Genomic DNA, 17982 nt, shown 5'->3' on the forward strand with positions numbered 1-17982 from the left:
ATTTTCTTGATCAATCGTTTGGTCAAGAAAATGTCAGAAAAAAACACCTCGAAATGATGTTCTTGAATGTCTCGATTTGTCCACAAACCAAAATGATTCAGTTTGAATGATTTCTTTGTTATGTGGAGAAAAGAAACGAAGAAATATTCACATTGATCGATAAATAATCGATTAATTCTTTCAGCTCTACAATAAACAATATATATATATATTTTTTTAAATAATCATCAGATTTTTTTAAAGTTTTTGTTGTCAGAAACTTGATTAGTACTGCAAAGATACCTCACCATTGTTAGGTTATCCAAAAAGTTTGTTTGAAAAAGTTTTTTGATGAAATGAAGTTTATACAACACTGCAGTGCAGATTAGTGTCATTCATTTGCCCCTCCCATTTCCAATTTACCACACTCACACGTGTGCATTTTCACCACGACTGAAGTGTATTCTGGCATGTTTAAGCCCTCAAATTGGCTATTTATTTTTAGGAACAACAATAATTATAACTGGGACTGCGCGTAGTCATGATAGAGCCCTCGCATCCAGACGCAAGAGTCCCCACACAAGGTGAGGAGTGCAGTAGTTCCCTGACCGGACTTGTGAATCTGTGAATCCAAAAATGGGCGCAAAAATTCAAAAAGGTCGACTTCCTATTGAGTTGAGGCCATGGTTACAGTCGACTTTTGTGTCTTCCCACCAAGTTTCGGGAAATTCTGTGGAACTCAATGTTTGCCGAAGTCATAGGGCACTTCCTGTTTTGTGGGCGAATGCTTGAAATTCGCCAAAACGGCAAGGGTTGCCATGGCCACACCGTTTTGAATCCACCAAACAGTTCAACAACATTTCATTTTCATTTTTTTATGTCGGTGCGACAAATCGACGAGTTTGTTGATTTATGTAAGGTGCAAATCGCCAAAATGGACGGCAAAATTCTAAATGACTGACTTCCTGTTGAGTTGAGGCCATGGTTACGGTCGACTTTTTTGTTCGTCTTGGTCTATAACATTTTCCCGCCAAGTTTTGTGAAATTCAGTGACATTTTCATCCTTAGGGGGCGCTACAGATCCCTTGAGCAACGCACGGGTTCGGGACCTATGCCATCCTAACCCCCTCAAAAATAACCAGAAAACCACAGATATAATAATAATAATCTGAAGGATAACAATAAGATCCTCGCAAGAACTGCAGCTGTTACGGCCCCAATAAGAAGAATCAATTACAATAGGCTCCATCACACTTGTCTGTTCAGACTCTAATAAACTTTATTTACACTGTAGTTTTTCTAACAAATGTTACAATGCGAGTCAAATCAAACCTAATTAAATATTTCAAGAATGTTTTGCCTGAAGGTTAAGCACTTTTGTAAAACATCTGTTATTAAGCTTGTTGTTAATAAACTGAGAACTCAGATGGAGGGGGGAAAAAAAGAAAATTGGTCAAATATATTGCCCCCTCCCTCCTAAAAATTGCCATCATATATCAGCCATCGCCTGCGCTCCATTCTAAAGGTCGACAGTGGAACTGCAACCCTTATCAGTCGACCTCTACAATTATTTCTTTACTCTCAGTCTGATCCCCCGGAATTGTACATTGCCTTTTAGAGAATATTTCATCTTCTGGTAGCTGCTGATAAGCATTTGAAATGAAAAACATTTTCACACATCTATTTTTTTTTTTTTTTTACACACTGCTCTTCCTTGGCATCACAATTCAGGGGAGAGACAATAATACAAACCTGGCTCTCGAAGACGTTAGGGATTCAGTAAGTGATTATTTTGCATATTTTTGGAAGATGTACAGTACTGTTCAAAGGTTTGGGCTCACCTTAACAATTTTTTGTTAAGGTGTTTTCCATTAAAAGTCACACTTTTAATCATCAAAAGAGTTGCAAAATGAATAGAAAATATAGTCAAGACTTTGACAAGATTAGAAATAATGATTTTTATTCAAAATAATAATTTTGCCCTTTCGTCAAAGAACCAGCAAAACTGTTTTCAGCTGTGCTAACATCATTGCACAAGGGTTTTCAAGGGTTTTCTAATCATCCAATAGCCTTCTAACGCCATTAGCAAACACAATGTATCATTAGAACACTGAAAATGGGCCTCTATATACATAGTCGTTTATCACATTAACAATGTATAGAGTGTATTTCTGATTCATTTAATGTTATATTCGTCGAAAAACAAGTGTTCTTACTTCAAAAATAAGGACAAGTGACCCCGAACCTTTGAACAGTGTTACCACAACCTTTGAAACACTGAGTTATTCTAACTTACCGTGCCCTTTCTTATGTGTCCAGGCCACCAGGCGATGGCCGGCTCCCTCATTCCCCCCTCAAAAGTGGTCTCCTTCCCGCAGAGGAACGGCCCATTGCTGCCACCTGAGGAATAAGCAGCAAATATGACTGTAAAGTGCTTTATTATTATTATTTATTATGCGTGAATTGACATACTTTCACGAGGGCCAGACATTACGGCCGCTCCGTTGTCTGACGTGAAGAAGACAAAGGTATTATTGTCAATTCCCAGAGTCCGCAGCGAGGACAGGATCTGACCCACGCTGTCGTCCAGCTCCATCACCGCATCTCCATATCTGCAGGGAGAAGTCAATCACAGCCGATGGAAAATAATATTCAATAATGTATAACCTCATCAGGGTGAACTGTGTGTGTATAAAAGAGTCGTCAGTAAGGCAGGATGTAGTTTACCGGCCTCGCTGGCTTTTTCCTAGGAAGTCTTTGGAGGCGTAGACAGGGGCGTGAGTGGAGTCGGCTGCCCAGTAGAGGAAGAAGGGTCGCTGAGCCTTAGTCTGACGCTCTATGAATTCAAGACCTTCCTGCAAGAGGTGAGACACTTTAAACACAGATGTCAGGGTGATGCTGACTATTATTATAGAACATTTCAAGTCATTTCAAGATAATCTTTGTTTTTTTGAATAAAGTCACCTCACTGTCAAAGTGCATCAGGGCAAATGGATAATTTCCTCAATTTCAAAATTTCATTAAAATTTTTCCTTAAGAGGTTTGCATAGATTTTCAATGAATCCTTGTTCAGGGTGATGCTGACAAAATCACACTTTCATTTTGTTACTTGATGTTTTGAATGTTTCTTTTACTGGACAATACAATAATAATATTAATAATATTTCTTAGTTTTTTTGATTTATGGAAGGAAATGTTGAAAATATACTGGGTGTAACAAATGTTGTAGTACTGCAAGACCAAGACTCAGACTGAAGCTCCAGTTTCTAGTACTTCGATTCGAGCACTGGCAGCATTTGGACGTTTATTTTTTATTATTTTTTTAAATATGAAATGAAATTATTTGGCATAAGATCCTCTGAAGCTGGAAGTTTGTGTAGAACTCTGTGCTACACTGTGCAGCCAAGAAGAGAACACTTTGTAGACGTCCGCTCTTCCAGATATTATTGCCCTCGCCTGCACTCTCGCGTTTTTTATGGACAAAGTGGAGCTCCACGAGAGAACAATTCCAGAAATGTCTCATTGTGACGTAGCAATGAGTGCGGAAGTCAACATCGTGTGTTTTATCTCCTGTACTTAGACTGAGTAGGACCACAAAAACATGAGTGAGTCATATTTTTCACACTTTTCATAGGGCCTCCAGAGTCCCAAATACAAATATTGTCTTACTCTGACTAAAATCAGACTTTTTAAATGCGTGTAAAGATCTTCTATCATCTTCTATGCAAAGAGCCCTGGAAAAAAAGATGGTGAGCCTCAACTTACCTTCAAAAGCATCTGCGTGAAGTTGGACTCTCCCGTACTCCTGTTAATCGCAAACTCCTCATAGTATCTGAAAAACAAGTGCGTTGACATGATTCAATAAATGGACCTTGGTCTGAATGCCTGCTGTCTGTGCCCTGTTCTTTCTCCTCGACTTCTTCTTCCACAATGACATCAATTGCATCATCGGGGCTTTACAATGTCGCTCCACATTGATCAAAACTACGACTGCAGACAATATCATTAGGACAATGAGAGCAGACGTCTCTCTCCCCGTGGATTGTATTTGTAGAAGCTGTTTGGTGAGAGACATATTTCGGTGGAAGTCTCAGCAGAGCTGAGCAGAGGGAACTTTTATGAGGTGCTGCTGAAGCGTGACACGGCAAACACAGAAGCGGTGACAGGCGTCTCTCTTTTATATGCTTCACTGCCTCCAGGTGTCCTCGCACACAGCCAACGCAACCTGCCGTCTCTAGAGGGCGTACGTATGCCTGTGTGTATATGTGTGTGTGCGCGTGTGTGTCCAGGGCCCAGGTATGCAGCGCTGATTAAACCCATGGCTAAGCGAAAAACACGCCCGGCTGCCAGTTTCAATGACCCTGAATACACATATGGCAGTTTTGGGGAAAAACAAATGGGCGGAAAATGGAATACACAAGCACAGCTGGTACAGAGAGAGGAAGAGGAGGGAAGACACTTGAACAGACAGCCAAAGTATTCCACTGAGTCACAGCGAGAGAAGATGTTTTTTTTCTTTTGTGTCTTTCTGTGAGGGCTTGAGTGTGATACTACCTGCCGACCATCTCTGAATTGTTGTAGACGGGGATGTTGGGTCGCGACTGCTTGCTGTTGTAAGGGCCAAAGTGGCAGTTTGGTGCACCGAACCATTCATCAAAACCTTTTTCCAGAGGAAGGTGCTGTGGTCTGTGGCCCAAATGCCTTTGGGTGACAAAGGAAGAGTATTCATACACTGCAAGAAGGCTTTTAGCCAGCAGGGCGTTCGGGCGTCCTGTACTGAAAATAATAAGAAATTGGGCGCCCTACTTTTAGGCAGGACGCCCTAAAGATGCTATTTTTCCCCCGGTAACCACCGAAATGATGTTGTGATGACACGCGGATATAGCTGGCCGTAGATTTTTGCCAGCTGGCCTGTCTATACCCGCTTAGAGTCTGTCAAAGATCACAGTGGAACAGCACCTATCCCCTGTATTTATCGCGACTGTACTCGATCCTCGTCACAAAGATCATTATGTATGTCATATATGGATGTGGAGATATAACTGCGCATAGAGAAATTATCCATTCTGCGCTTGATACGAAAGGTCCGCTTCCCTCTAAAAAAAATCCTAAAAATCTAAAAGCCTGACTGCAAGGTAACGTAGTCAGGATCTAGTGGTAATTGGGAGGAATTAGGAAATGGCAGAGACACCACAACATGATATTATCACGTTATTGCAATATACGGAATATCTGCAAAATCATATATTGCAATATACTCATACCCTAACCCGACAGCTATAGTGAGAGTGAATACTTGGCATCATCTATTCTAGTGGAATTATATTTTTCTATGCAAATCCACAAAACTAACGTTAATGATCTGTTAAAAAATTATATGCTGAAAAAAATAATTTGAACGAGTCATTTATTGTCGTTAATGAATTGGCTGCCAATGGCGTCTATAGACGTCAATTCAAATACAACCGTTCACTGCCAATGACGTCTGATGAAAGAAGAGAGTCTACTCTTTCTTTTGGTTTTTCTGTGTTTAAAATGAGTTAAGAAGTCAATATTTTCTCAGGTCACGATGAGATGAGAAATGGAATAAAGATCAAAGATAAAGAGCTCACCACTTGCCAACTATCTTGCTGACATAGCCCCTTTTTTTCAGCATCTGGGGTAACAGAATCTCATCCTTAGAGATCCCTCCGACTATCTCCTGGGGTGTGTATGCTATTTAAAAAAAAGTAAACATAATTAGTTATTTAATAACTATTGGTGTAATATCACTGTTTGTATGTGTACTGAGGCAGTACCATTGCGGGCGTGGGCGTTGGTGGTGTAGAACCCGTTTCTGACAGGCAGCCTGCCGGTGAGAAGTGAAGCTCTGGCTGTGGGTGACCCAGGGTGACGCAGGGTGAAACATGACAAAACAAACAAACACACTCATAAAATAAACTAAAACCAATATTTGAAACGATTAAGCAGTCATAGGATACAAAGGTTGTGCAACTGAAAATATGCAAATGTTGCCAGACAATATGATTCTATATCAATTATTATTATTGAAGTCCCGGAATTTCAGTCATTTGCTTTTATTTCAACCAAAAGTAAATTATACAAGGATAGGATATAGAAATTATATTGACGCAAAGTCGCAAACTGCTGCATTTCTGATTCATTGGGGTTTATGTGTATACTTTTTAAAAGATAATTTTGTCATTCTCTGCTTTTTTTAAAGGTCACATAGAGTGGTCCTGTTGCACATATATGTGAGTTATGGAGGTCTACTTACATATATTAAGTTGTTTTTATGGTCAAAATCCTCCTAGTTGATGTAAACGAGCCGATTGAAATCTGTCCTTTCCGAAGCGCTTGTCAGTCGCGCTATTTTTAGCCATAAATCTCGCCCGAGAAGACAGAGTGTGTTGTGATTGGCCAGCCAGCGTAGAGCCTTCCCACCTGTGTTGTGATTGGCCAGGTATCTGGAAGTGACGTAATCTATCACGTCAGCTCTCAGAAGCGCAGCTCCCTCTCTGGAGCGGTGGATGCATTGCTACTCATTATCAAAACATTGTTTTAACAATGTTTAAAAATAGCTTCGTCATGACTCTCCGCCGCAGTCCCTTTATGACTTTAAACCGGAGTCAGACCCAGAGTCAGAAGACACTGTTGCTCGTGAAACACCTCCACAACGGACGTTATTCTTCTTCTGCGGTTCAATGTACGCAACCGGATGTGCCCGGACTACCGCCCGGAGCAGGACGATCGGTTGTTCAGGAGAACCGCTGCTTACGTAACGTTAACGGGATTTTCAGTGATCTCGTTGAGCCCCGAGATTACAATAAAACACAACGTTCTCAGCAATGGCTGAACTGTTTGTTTCGAACCGTCAGGCTTCATAAACAAGGTAATGACGCAGATACACACCAAAAAAAACAGCGATAATAGGAACTTCCGGTCTAGTTCTGCTTTAAATAAATAAATATGAATATTATGGGTAACAGTGTTGCTTTGTGACTGAGAAATGTTGTTCATTTTGAGATTTACATGAAAGGTTGTTTCAGTGAAGTTTGTTGGTGAGATTTATTATTTTGGAAAACCAGCTTCAGTGTTGACTTAAAGTTTCTCTGATGATGTTAGAATTGAATCTAAACAACGATGGCAGAGGTAAAACTCATTTTTGATTCTTTGATTATGGACCTTTTGCATGGTTTTTGCGATTTATACACTGTTTTTTCACCGTTATGCACCTGCGCTCTTCTTTTGGTTACATATTATAGAATTGTAATGTAATCTGTAATTGTTTAATTTCAATAAAAGTTGTCTATAAGGGATTATTACTGACTCACATGGGGAACAGAGAGGGTTGGCAGTGTAGAAATTTGGAAACAGCATTCCCCCAGCAGCCATGGCGTCCAGGTTAGGGGTCTCTTTAGAGGGCTGGCCAAACACCCCCAAGTCCCCCCAACCCATCTGTAGAGCAAAGGCCAGATTATTAACTAATCCAGCATACATATTATGTGCAGGTCCACATACACACTATACAGCCTCACACTTAAATGTTAAATGCTTAGTTAGAGTTACAGCTACTACTCCAAAGACACAGACATGATGATAATATAAGTACTGTTTCAGGAGGGAGAAAATATTAATATTCATAACTCACAACTGAATCAGTGCACTCTTTTCTTTTCCTGTGTTGGACTAAAAAGAAGAAGTAAATGACTCACGTCGTCCATGAGCATGATGATGATGTTTGGAGACGAAACATTTGATGGGTTTTCTGTCAAAGAACCACATATTAGTGTAGTCAACAGGAGCAAAGTTAGAGCAGCCATCCCTCGCAGCAGAGATCCACTTCACTCGATCATATGAGATGAGCCACTACTTATAGGAAGTGGTTTGTTTGTCTTCGTGCGATCCTCAGGCTCAATGTTTGCGCATAAACAGTAGAGCAGGTTTTGCGTTATGCCCGCTTGACTCAATTCGGAATTTATTTTCTTTAACTGTTGTTATTTTGTCAAAATATTATTACCGAACAATTACAAAGCACGACTACATCGTTCAAGTGAAAACACACTTAAGTTTGTCCCTCGACTTTTGGTGCATTCACGAACTTCTGTTAGCTTTTACTTCGCGCTAAACACAATTAAAGTTTGTTAATTAAAAGTAACCATATCGACACTTTAACAGATAAACAATTGAAGCCAAAAGGTTAGCAACGTATAACCACAATGGATTTAGCGGATAATATACATTAAACGGTTTTAATTACGTACAGTTCTATAGCGAAACCAGAAACTGAACTCTATTTTGACTTTTCCAACTGTCTTTGAATGCAACGCGTCACGTGATCGCGTCTGACAGCTCAGAGGAGGAACTAACATGGCGGTGTGCATAGCAGTAATCGCGAAAGAGGTAATGGATGTTGCTTTGAAATGTCTGAGGTTTAATCTGCACTATGTTTTGTCACGTCAAACGTATTTAACACCTTCTTAGAACGGAATCGGTAACAGTTGTCATGTTTGCCTGGCTGTCAGAGAGTTCAGCAGCATGAAATGCACCAAGGCAGCTAACAGCGTTAGCATCTATTGAGGACAGGCTGCTGCCAACATTCGCTGTATTTATGACGATTTAATGGACGTGTTTCGTTGTAACTGAGCTTTCTGCACTCTTTCCCAACCCTCAGAATTACCCGCTGTACATTCGCAGCGTGCCCACTCAAAACGAGCTGAAGTTTCACTACACAGTACACACTTCTCTGGATGTGGTGGAGGAGAAGATCTCAGCTGTGGGCAAATCACTAGGAGACCAGAGAGAGCTGTACCTGGGTCTGCTCTATCCTACTGAAGACTATAAAGTGTATCCTTTGCTTCTGTGTTTATTTATGAGTTAAGTCAGTGAGAGGTGGCAAAATCCCCTTATACCTGTTGTTTTTTGTTAGTTTTTTTGTTAATGAATATTGGAATGCCATTCAAAAGCATTTATTTCTCCATTTCCTCACTCTTACTCCCATATTTTGACAAATGTGCATGAAGAGAATATGAAAATGTGCAACACCATAACAATACCTGGAAATAGGAGTTACAAGAGTCGTTATAATAATAAATAAGGAATTATCTGAATGGATTCAACTTATTTTAGCCAGGACAATCGGTCAGAAGACGAGTCGATTTCATCTATCGTTCAAAATTAGAACAGATATTAATGTTATGAAGAAACCAGGTTCATTACAATATGACAGGAATTGACAAAACTTTCTTAATTTGAGTCAAGTCTTGTCTTAATTTAAGTACTTGACTTGCATTTTTATGAGTCGATCTTAATTTAGAATGTGATCTAAAGTTATCTTATGTCAGTAACTATACATGTGTATATGCATATGTATGTATATATATATATATATATATATACACACATCTATATATATACACTTTTTTTTTTAAGGGTCCGGAATTTCATGCGTAGTTCTATGTTTTTATATATGAAGTGATTTGACCATTACAATAATTCTTTATTTGTGATACTGCCTTCAAGTATCAAATGTGTGAACTAACAGACAGGAAATGACTAACTACCCTCTTCCATCCTTGACTGGTGAACTAGATACGGGTATGTAACAAACTCCAAAGTGAAATTCGTCATTGTGGTGGACTCTTCAAACACATCACTGAGGGACAATGAAATAAGAAGTGTAAGTTACGTCTGTTCACAACAGATGAACAGTTTAACTGTCAGTTTAAACCAGTTGTAAAACCGTTTGCACCGATTGTTGATTCACAGTAATTCACCATTTAACCTGTGATCGTTCTTTTCCAGATGTTCAGAAAATTACACAACTCGTTCACTGACGTGATGTGCAACCCCTTCCACAATCCTGGGGACACCATTCAGTCCAAGTGAGTAAAGTCTTTTTTTTTTAAATCTTTTTAAAGGGTTGTTTTAATCACGGTTATTTAATCATTGTTTGTTCTTCAGGGTCTTTGATGGAATAGTTACGGGGATGATGGTGCAAACTGGATGATGTCCGTTTCTACTCGTTCTCCGCTGTACATAATACTGAACTTTTGTTTACTTGTTGCCTTTAATTGTGAAATGCATAACTAATAAAAATGTATCTGTTGCACATTGCCGCGTGTCATTTCACTACAATGGAATACCAGATATTTGTTTTATTTATTCACTTAACATAGCCCAAAAAAAAAAGTTATACATACGGAGGCATGATACTTAACATTGCAAGCAGCGACACTAAACATTCAGTTTGTAAAAACATCAAGAAATGCGACTGCATCGTGATTTGAGGTCTGTCCATGCATCCACAGCAACTTAACTTCTAATGCCAACAATCTGTGCTCCCAAGCCCTTGTTCTTTACATTGTGTCCAACTCAAGACTGATGCATGGGTAAAACTTCTCCATTCTGTACATACACACACACGCGCGCGCACACACACACACACACACACACACTCCACTCAGTAATGCCTAGAAACAATTGTTAAAATTATTTCCATTAACCCACTCGGGGATGTAGACTGTGGGTAGTGTTAGCGCTGTTGGGGGTAGTGTTGTCCACTCGAAGCTTCCCCCAACTCGTCGGACGGCGGCGTGATGAGCAGAAGACACGGATAACGTTTAGGCATCTGTTCGTGGTAGTCCATGTGTCCCCACTGTCTCTTCGCAACTGAAGGGCCTCCGTAATAAGGGTGGGGTGTTTGATGTTGGGGCCTGGTCGACTGGTACCGGAATCGGCCTCGCGAGCTGTTCTGATACCTGGGGGGACGATAACCTCGGCCTCTTCCTCTGGAGTGTCCTCCTCCCCCTCCTCCTCTGGAGTGTCCTCCCCTGTCTGTGGTGCTGATGCCTGGCATATTGGTCCTTTTTGGCATTACCTGCAAGCCACAGGAAACATGGGTTTTAAGAAAAAGGTCCACTGTGTAACACTTAGGAGGGTTTATTGGCCCGAAATGCAACAAGCCATTGTATTTATATTTGTTAAAGTGTATAATCATTTGGTTTTTGTAGCATAATGCTGCAAGCAAACATGATGACCACCGTGTTGAGATTCTCCAGATGACGTCACGTACTTGCCTGCAGCTGGACTCTGCTCATAATGGAGGAGAAACTTATTTGAGGGTGTGCCCCAGGGTTATTATAGTTAACGAAAATGAAATGAAATCTTTTTTTTTTTTCTCAAAACTTCATTCTGAAATACAGACCACTTAAATTTTACCAGGTGTTAAAGGTTAAAGAATGAAATGAAAGGATTTGATCATCCATATTTGGTGTCACACATTCTTTCATACTTTTCAGTGTCTGCAAGTTATGCACCAGCAATACTGTCTCATGACGAGCAGCTAATCCTGCTAACCCAGGCTCAAGACTGATGCAGGCCAGGCCAGGAATGATGATCCAAATACAAGCATTTTGATTTAGTCTACTCTGCTCGTCATGCTTAAGTATGAAAGTATACACGGTGAAGCTCAAAGTTAAGTCCAGCTTCAGATGGTGTTGTGAAACAACATGACAGGGGTTTCTTCTCTGCAGAGATCCACTCCATAAGAGATAGAGTGCAACAATGTGTCCGATATTATCCATGGTTGATGGTTTGGTGTGAACGCAGCACAAGATGTTGTCACTGTGTTTCTACAGCAGCCTGAAAGGATAAACCAGCCAGAGTGTGCATTTTCTTTTAAAAAGCTTACTGCACAACACTACATTACTGTGGTTAACTGATGTCACTAATTATTAGAGACTGGTCTTTTAGAGAAGCGGATTGAGACGAACATGGCAGACAGAAAAAGGTGCTGGGACTCATTTGTTTTTTTCAAATGATAAAATGATTTACTGGTGAAGTTTCATTTTGTAGCTGAATATCCCTCACCCTTCTCTTGTATACATTAATATGCTTTGTCCATTGGGGGCTACTGTAAAGACATGACCCAGCTCCTGATAAAACTTCAAAGGTGCCCAACTGGTTACTTATGGGCAACCTTTTTAACCACGAGCAGTCAATATTACAGCCTTTACCCGACCATCTCCATGTAACCTCTAGTCTGGTATTAGTGATGATGCTGATGGTCAGTGAGAATCTGACGTTTTAAATCATGTATCGTGATGTGACTCACCTTCAGGACTCTCCCTCTGAACAAGGTCTCATGCAAACCAATGGCACTCTGCACAGAGTCTCTGTCTGAGAACTCGATGTAAGCAAAGCTGTGAAAAGAGGAAGGAGAGAGAAAAAATAAATTCCAACATGTTAACATTATTTTATTCCAACATTGTCCAGTATGGGGTTGGGCAGGGGTTCTCAAAGTTTTGATACCCGAGGGCCAATTTAGGAACCCAACGTTGGACTGAGGGCCACCAAAGGAAAAAAAAAACTGAAAGAAATCCCATTTGTGATCATTTTAATGACCAGATTGCAGTTGTACAGTTTACACCTATTGGTCTGTATCCAGTAATGTCCACTAAACATTTAACAAGCTTAGTACCTCCTGGATTAAAACTATCAACTGTAATTCATTGTGGGCCGTCAGAAATGTTTCTGCGGGCCGCCATTGGCCCCCGGGCCGCTCTTTGAGAACCACTAAGGTTGGGTATAATATCACCAATTTGTGTATGATCGATATTTAGGGGTGTCACGATTCTCCAAATCCTTGATTCAATTTTAAAGGTCACAATCTTTTTTTCCCTCTTTCAGCACCGATGGCTCTGCCACTTTTAGACTCGCCTACTTTGGTCTAGGATCATTGGTTTTATGTCATGATAATAATTTTGAATTTCAATTTTCCACATGGTTGAATAATGTCCATCATTTGATTTGCATCAGTTTAATGATTTATTTGTTATGTGGAGCAGAAACAAGGAAACATTCACATTTAAGAAGCTAAAACAATCAGAAATCTTGTTTAAATCGATTAATCAATTATCAAAATAAGTGACGATTAATTTAGTAATCGAATAATTGTTTCAGCTCTAAGTTAAACCATCACTGTGTTTGTAATGGCTGAAGTAGCTGACATTTTAAAGCTGTAATACAGTGATATTTTTTATTTCAGGCACAATTTAGGGAACCAGCACAGTTCTGAAAGTATCAGTAAACGCATAAATGGCTTTACAGTAAACAATTTAGACAGAAACGTGATGCACAAGCTTAACTCACCCCTTGGGATGGCCAGAGAATCGGTCACACAGGATAGTGACTCTGTTCACGGGTCCACAGCCGTTGAAATGGATTTCCAGCTCATCCGCAGTCGCTCCATAGTCTACCTGGGATTTGTTGGGAGAGCATGTTTAGGTCAGAGCCGTGAAAAACATGCTCAATACGTGTTTGAAGAATATGCATTCAGACACGTCTTACATTTCCTACATAGACTGATCTGTTGTCTGCATCTATTCTCTCTTCAGGAGTCATGTTGTAGAAAGGGCCTGGGGAAAAAAAGAATGTACACAGAGGTTAGTCCAGGTCAAACGAACAGTTTGTTTCTACAGACACCATGTTCAGTTTTCTCAGTTTGTCAATTATGTTTCGTTGTATTTAAACTGAGCTACGGTTGTAGACCATGTTGACTTTCAATCACCGTTTTCTGATTAGGTTTAACAGCTTCTTCTACGATTTCTGGGTCAAAATCGAGGGCTTGAACTATGGGACATGCGTAGAAAACACCTCCTTTACACCTGGCATTAAAATGTGTTGTCTGTAATCAGATGGCACCTGACCACTTAAACATAAATACAGGTGTAAATTAGGGCTGGGCGATACGCCGTCAAATCTATATCACGATATATTGAGCAGCTCACCTCAATAACGATCAATGAAGGAAGTTACCGGAGGAAATGGGAGGAAAAATAGGGCGTCCTGCCTAAAAGTGGAGCGTTTTAAAAAAGGGACATGAACATACCGTTCTAGCTACACACAGCAAAAATGTTTTGTTTTTTTTACATTTTTCTTTAAAACCCAGACTATACAGACATGGGCAAAATGAAGTCTGTTATCGTTGTAAATTTCGGTATCGGTAAATTTTCGGTTTATTGCCCAGGCCTAGTGTACATTATCTGATCTGCCAAACCACTTCAGGAGGTGGTCGGGAGACGCACTGTGACCAGACTGAACAGAAGTGTAAATGTCTCCACTCCACCCAACAACAACTGAGCAGAGGTACTTGGTGGCTCAGAGCACAGCTAGCGTGCACACATCCTTGTTCAGGGTGATGCTGTCTATTATTATTATTATAGAACATTTCAAGTACTTTCAAGATACTTTTGTTGTTTTGAAAAAAAGCACCTCACCGTCATAGTGCATCAGGGCAAATGGACCATTTCCTCAATTTCAAAAAAAGCAATCAGATCTTGATGTGGACACCGGAGACACGTGTTATACCAGGTGTAAATGCATGTGGTGAAGCGTTCAACAACTATCTCATCGCAGAAAACACATTCTAATGCCAGGTGTAAAAGGGGTCCATAGACCAGTTTGGGTCCAGTTGAAGTTGGGTCCAGTTACTTAGTTATTCAACTCTCAACTAATAAATTACACTACCGTTGAAAAGTTTGGGGCCACCTATACAATTTTTGTGTTTTTCATTAAATGTCACACTTTTATTCATCAAAAGAGTTGCAAAATGAATAGAAAATATAGTCAAGACATTGACAAGATTATAAATTATTATTATTATTGTTCAAAATAATCATTTTGCCCTTTGGTCAAAGAACCAGCAAAACTGTTTTCAGCTGTGCCAACATCATTGCACAAGGGTTTTCTAATCATCCAATAGCCTTCTAACGCCATTAGCAAACACAATGTACCACTAGAACACTGGAAATGGGCCGCTATACACCTATGTACATATTCCATTAAAAACCATACGTTTGCAGCTAGAACAGTCGTTTACCACATTAACAATGTATAGAGTGTATTTATGATTCATTTAATGTTATATTCATTGAAAAAAGTGCTTTTCCTTCAAAAATAAGGACATTTCTAAGTGATCCCAAACTTTTGAACGGTACTGTACATTATTTACAATTTAAAGTACAACTAAAACGACTACTTGTGTTGTAAATGTCTGGTTTTAGTGTTTCTTTGTCATGTCAACATACTGGGTGTTTATTTTTTGCATCATTATTGACAGTGCATCTCAAAACTGAGGAGGAACCCAAACATATGGGAAAGGAAGAGTACAATGGAGGAAGAGGAGGAGACGCACAAAGGCAGAAAATGGCCACAGGCAGTAAAGGAGGACCCTTCTGCTTGACCTCACTGAGCAGTGATGAGGCACATGTGAACACTGCTTTGACCACAGGTGTTGACCAGATGGATGCAGTTATCACACCTGCCTATAGGCTCAGTTGCCGCACACTGCTTGGGTTCAGAATCTGTATTTACCCAAACACTGACGCGACACAAGAACAAAAAAACAATGGCGGTGTCTCACCAGGACGAGGGGTACTGGTCATTAGCTGCATCTCCGACACGTCACATCGGTCATCGTCGTCGTGTAATCTCCCCGACTCGTCTTCCATCTCCAGCTCGTGAACCCGGGCTTTAATTGCCGCCAGCTCCTGACACACACAGAGAAAAATCAGAATGAATACAGATTCATTCCAAATAAGATCATCATCATCATCATCTTCACATATACTTCAGACACTGGTATAATTTAATTAGATGAAGATGAAGCGAGAGATTTAGTCATTTCATTTTCTACAAACTCTGGTCAAAATTCCACTCCGATCGTGTACCCTGGTATAATAGAGCTGAAACTAAATTTGTCGTCAACTATTTTGATAATCGATGAATCGGTTTGAAGCTTTTTTCATTCAAAAAAAACAAGATTTCTGATTGTTTTAGCTTCTTAAATGTGAAGATTTTCTTTGTTTCTTTGCTTCACATAACAAAAAAAATCATTAAATTTAATCATTTTGGTTTGTGGACTGTGGAAGATATTCTAGAACACTTAACATTTTATAACATTTAAAAGACCAAATGATTAATTGAGAAAATAACGTACAAATTAACCGAAAATGAAAATAACCATTAGCTGCAGCTCGAGTATAAACAGTATTTCTGATTTTCCTCCAAGTGCCACCAGAGGAAGCTCAGGTACCAAGTCTGCCGCTAACTCCGCACGTTAGCCATTTCTTTGTTAATTTGCCGTCTGTGGCGTAAAACACCAAATACTTTAACACACTGGTCAAGAGAAGTTTAGATTTGTGACCTCCATCGTTTTCTTCTGATGCATAGTTGAAGGCCAATCTGGGCTCAACAGCGCCATCTGCTGGACTTGGTACCTACGTCAAACAGTCTGCTAGGCTTTTAGACTGGTCTCAAACAGGTTTCAAGGTTATTTGAGTTGTGGATTATTTTGAGTACAAAATAATGAGAGGACTATCAAAACAGTCGTTATGCTGCGTTCAGAGAAGTCGAAACAGGGAGGGGAAACGTAGCCTGGGCTAGCGAGTCGATAACGCTCTCCAGGTTTGTTTTTGCACACAGAATCAGTGTAGCAACATTTAAACGAAATGCAGCAGTACGGTGTGTACAACTGTGAAACAAATACAACAGTAATGTCATTAGTGGTGAAAGTAGCAGTGTTTGTACAGAGGCAGCCATCTTGGAATTCCATGTCAGGTTGCTCCTAGTTGGACATTCCGACTACAAATGGAGCACACCATTATTTGCAGCCCCCATTATAGACAGTTTAATATCAATAAGGTGGTCATTTATCAGCCAGGAGTGGTGAATTAGTGTAGTAGGAAACACCGTTTGTGTTTTTATATAAAAACACACAGGCTGTGGTGATGCTTTTAAGGTACAGACACCATGTTCCCATCTTACCGTGGGAAGCACAATGGTTAGCGCCGGCCCTGTGACTACATTCATGGCAGAAGGAGGATTTTATATCTGTTGTTACTGTGCACACAACACGATATCACCATAAACTCGCAGCAACGAGCTCGGTATTCAACCGCGAAGGAGCGGACGTGGAGGGAGCCGGACAGCGTCCATGTTGAACATGTCACTGCGGGACGAGGCTCAGCGACGACGTCGTCGTTTATCTTCTCCACACACGGTTGTTTCCTTACGTTTTGTTGCAGGCAGCGTGACAAACCTCACCTCGACACGCGTGCTAACAAACGACGACAAGGGCAAACGCAACGGCATCTTTAGCCGCTCCTGCTGCACCGACCACGTCCAAAGAGACTCACCGGGTCCTCGGTGAAATGCTCCCCGACACACTCGCCCTCCTCCAGGTAGCCGTACTCCAGATGATTGTCCGCCATGCTCACTGCTCCAACATGGCATCTGCAGAGCGAACGCTGCAGCTCGGCGGAAAAAAAAACCCTCCCCCTCACAAATACCTCCAAAACAGTACGGAAACGGGTTTAATGGTCCACAGACGCGACACCTGATGGGATGCGCGGTAAGCTAATAGATATCACCTGTGAATGCGTGTCATGGCGCGGGGGGTTTGATTGACAGTGCGGGCGCACGTGATGGACGCTGCTGGCGAAAGAGGAGGAGAACAAGGAGGAGGGTGTGTGCGCGCCAGTGCCGCATCTGCTGCATCAAGGGTCCCAGACTGGGCCCCCTTTGTGTCTACCATGTCCCCTCACCTTGCCTTAATCACAGGATTCAGCTATTCAATATGGCACATCATTAATAAAAACAATAAAAACACTCATGTTGACTGGAAAAGCTTCTGAAAAAAATCCTGTTTCACACTTAAAGAGTTCAATGTGCACAAAACAACAATCACAGAATCTGACAGACTAAATATATCTGATCCTTATGGAAAAAAACAAAACAACCCGTGGGTGTATGGAATTATTTTATTATTTGTGTCAATATTTTCAAACAACACATAAAATATATGGTTTAATCATTCAAAATATTTTGTGTTTTATTGTCACAACATACAAAACAATATATAAAATGCACTTGTTCTTTGCGCTCCCTGATTTGTTCTTTTCTCCGTGGAACAAGTGAGAGAGCACAAACAACAACTGAGAG

At 40.5% G+C, this 17982-nt stretch overlaps 3 protein-coding genes across 3 annotated transcripts in view; 1 reads left to right on the forward strand and 2 right to left on the reverse strand.

The window, feature by feature from the left end:
* Positions 1-7802, reverse strand: part of galns (galactosamine (N-acetyl)-6-sulfatase) — a gene marked incomplete at both ends in the record, with an annotated part of 32493 nt that extends 24691 nt beyond the window's left edge. Inside the window, 9 exons of the mRNA XM_083890932.1 lie at positions 2276-2379; positions 2452-2591; positions 2707-2834; positions 3745-3811; positions 4534-4680; positions 5592-5694; positions 5778-5852; positions 7314-7437; positions 7695-7802. Of these exons, the coding sequence (XP_083747058.1) occupies positions 2276-2379; positions 2452-2591; positions 2707-2834; positions 3745-3811; positions 4534-4680; positions 5592-5694; positions 5778-5852; positions 7314-7437; positions 7695-7802 (996 nt within the window). The remainder of the gene's footprint in view (positions 1-2275; positions 2380-2451; positions 2592-2706; positions 2835-3744; positions 3812-4533; positions 4681-5591; positions 5695-5777; positions 5853-7313; positions 7438-7694) is intronic.
* A 504-nt stretch (positions 7803-8306) lies between these two features.
* trappc2l (trafficking protein particle complex subunit 2L) lies at positions 8307-10065 on the forward strand. Its single transcript, XM_083891644.1, has 5 exons — positions 8307-8382; positions 8654-8826; positions 9571-9658; positions 9784-9863; positions 9943-10065. Exons 1-5 carry the CDS (start codon positions 8350-8352, stop codon positions 9986-9988), a joined length of 420 nt encoding a protein of 139 aa, XP_083747770.1. The 5' UTR covers positions 8307-8349; the 3' UTR covers positions 9989-10065.
* Positions 10066-10198: 133 nt separating this feature from the next.
* pabpn1l (PABPN1 like, cytoplasmic) lies at positions 10199-17441 on the reverse strand. The gene is made up of 6 exons (XM_083890779.1): positions 17178-17441; positions 15404-15530; positions 13330-13397; positions 13132-13238; positions 12095-12182; positions 10199-10858 (listed from the first exon to the last, which is right to left on the reverse strand). Exons 1-6 carry the CDS (start codon positions 17250-17252, stop codon positions 10514-10516), a joined length of 810 nt encoding a protein of 269 aa, XP_083746905.1. The 5' UTR covers positions 17253-17441; the 3' UTR covers positions 10199-10513.
* Between the last annotated feature and the right edge of the window lie 541 nt (positions 17442-17982).

Source organism: Microchirus variegatus, assembly GCF_963457635.1.
Source record: "Microchirus variegatus genome assembly, chromosome: 6".
In the NCBI taxonomy this organism is placed as follows: Eukaryota; Metazoa; Chordata; class Actinopteri; order Pleuronectiformes; family Soleidae; genus Microchirus; species Microchirus variegatus.

Excerpts from the sequence above, each read along its gene's own strand:
- trappc2l (XM_083891644.1), top strand. The coding sequence starts at position 8,350 with ATGGCGGTGTGCATAGCAGTAATCGCGAAAGAG. Across the intron at positions 8,383-8,653 it reads TAGCAGTAATCGCGAAAGAG|AATTACCCGCTGTACATTCG; the intron begins GTAATGGATGTT and ends CCCAACCCTCAG. Across the intron at positions 9,864-9,942 it reads GGGGACACCATTCAGTCCAA|GGTCTTTGATGGAATAGTTA; the intron begins GTGAGTAAAGTC and ends TTTGTTCTTCAG.
- pabpn1l (XM_083890779.1), bottom strand. The coding sequence starts at position 17,252 with ATGGCGGACAATCATCTGGAGTACGGCTACCTGGAGGAGGGCGAGTGT. Across the intron at positions 13,398-15,403 it reads GACCAGTACCCCTCGTCCTG|GCCCTTTCTACAACATGACT; the intron begins GTGAGACACCGC and ends TTTTTTCCCCAG. Across the intron at positions 10,859-12,094 it reads TCAGAGGGAGAGTCCTGAAG|GTAATGCCAAAAAGGACCAA; the intron begins GTGAGTCACATC and ends TGTGGCTTGCAG.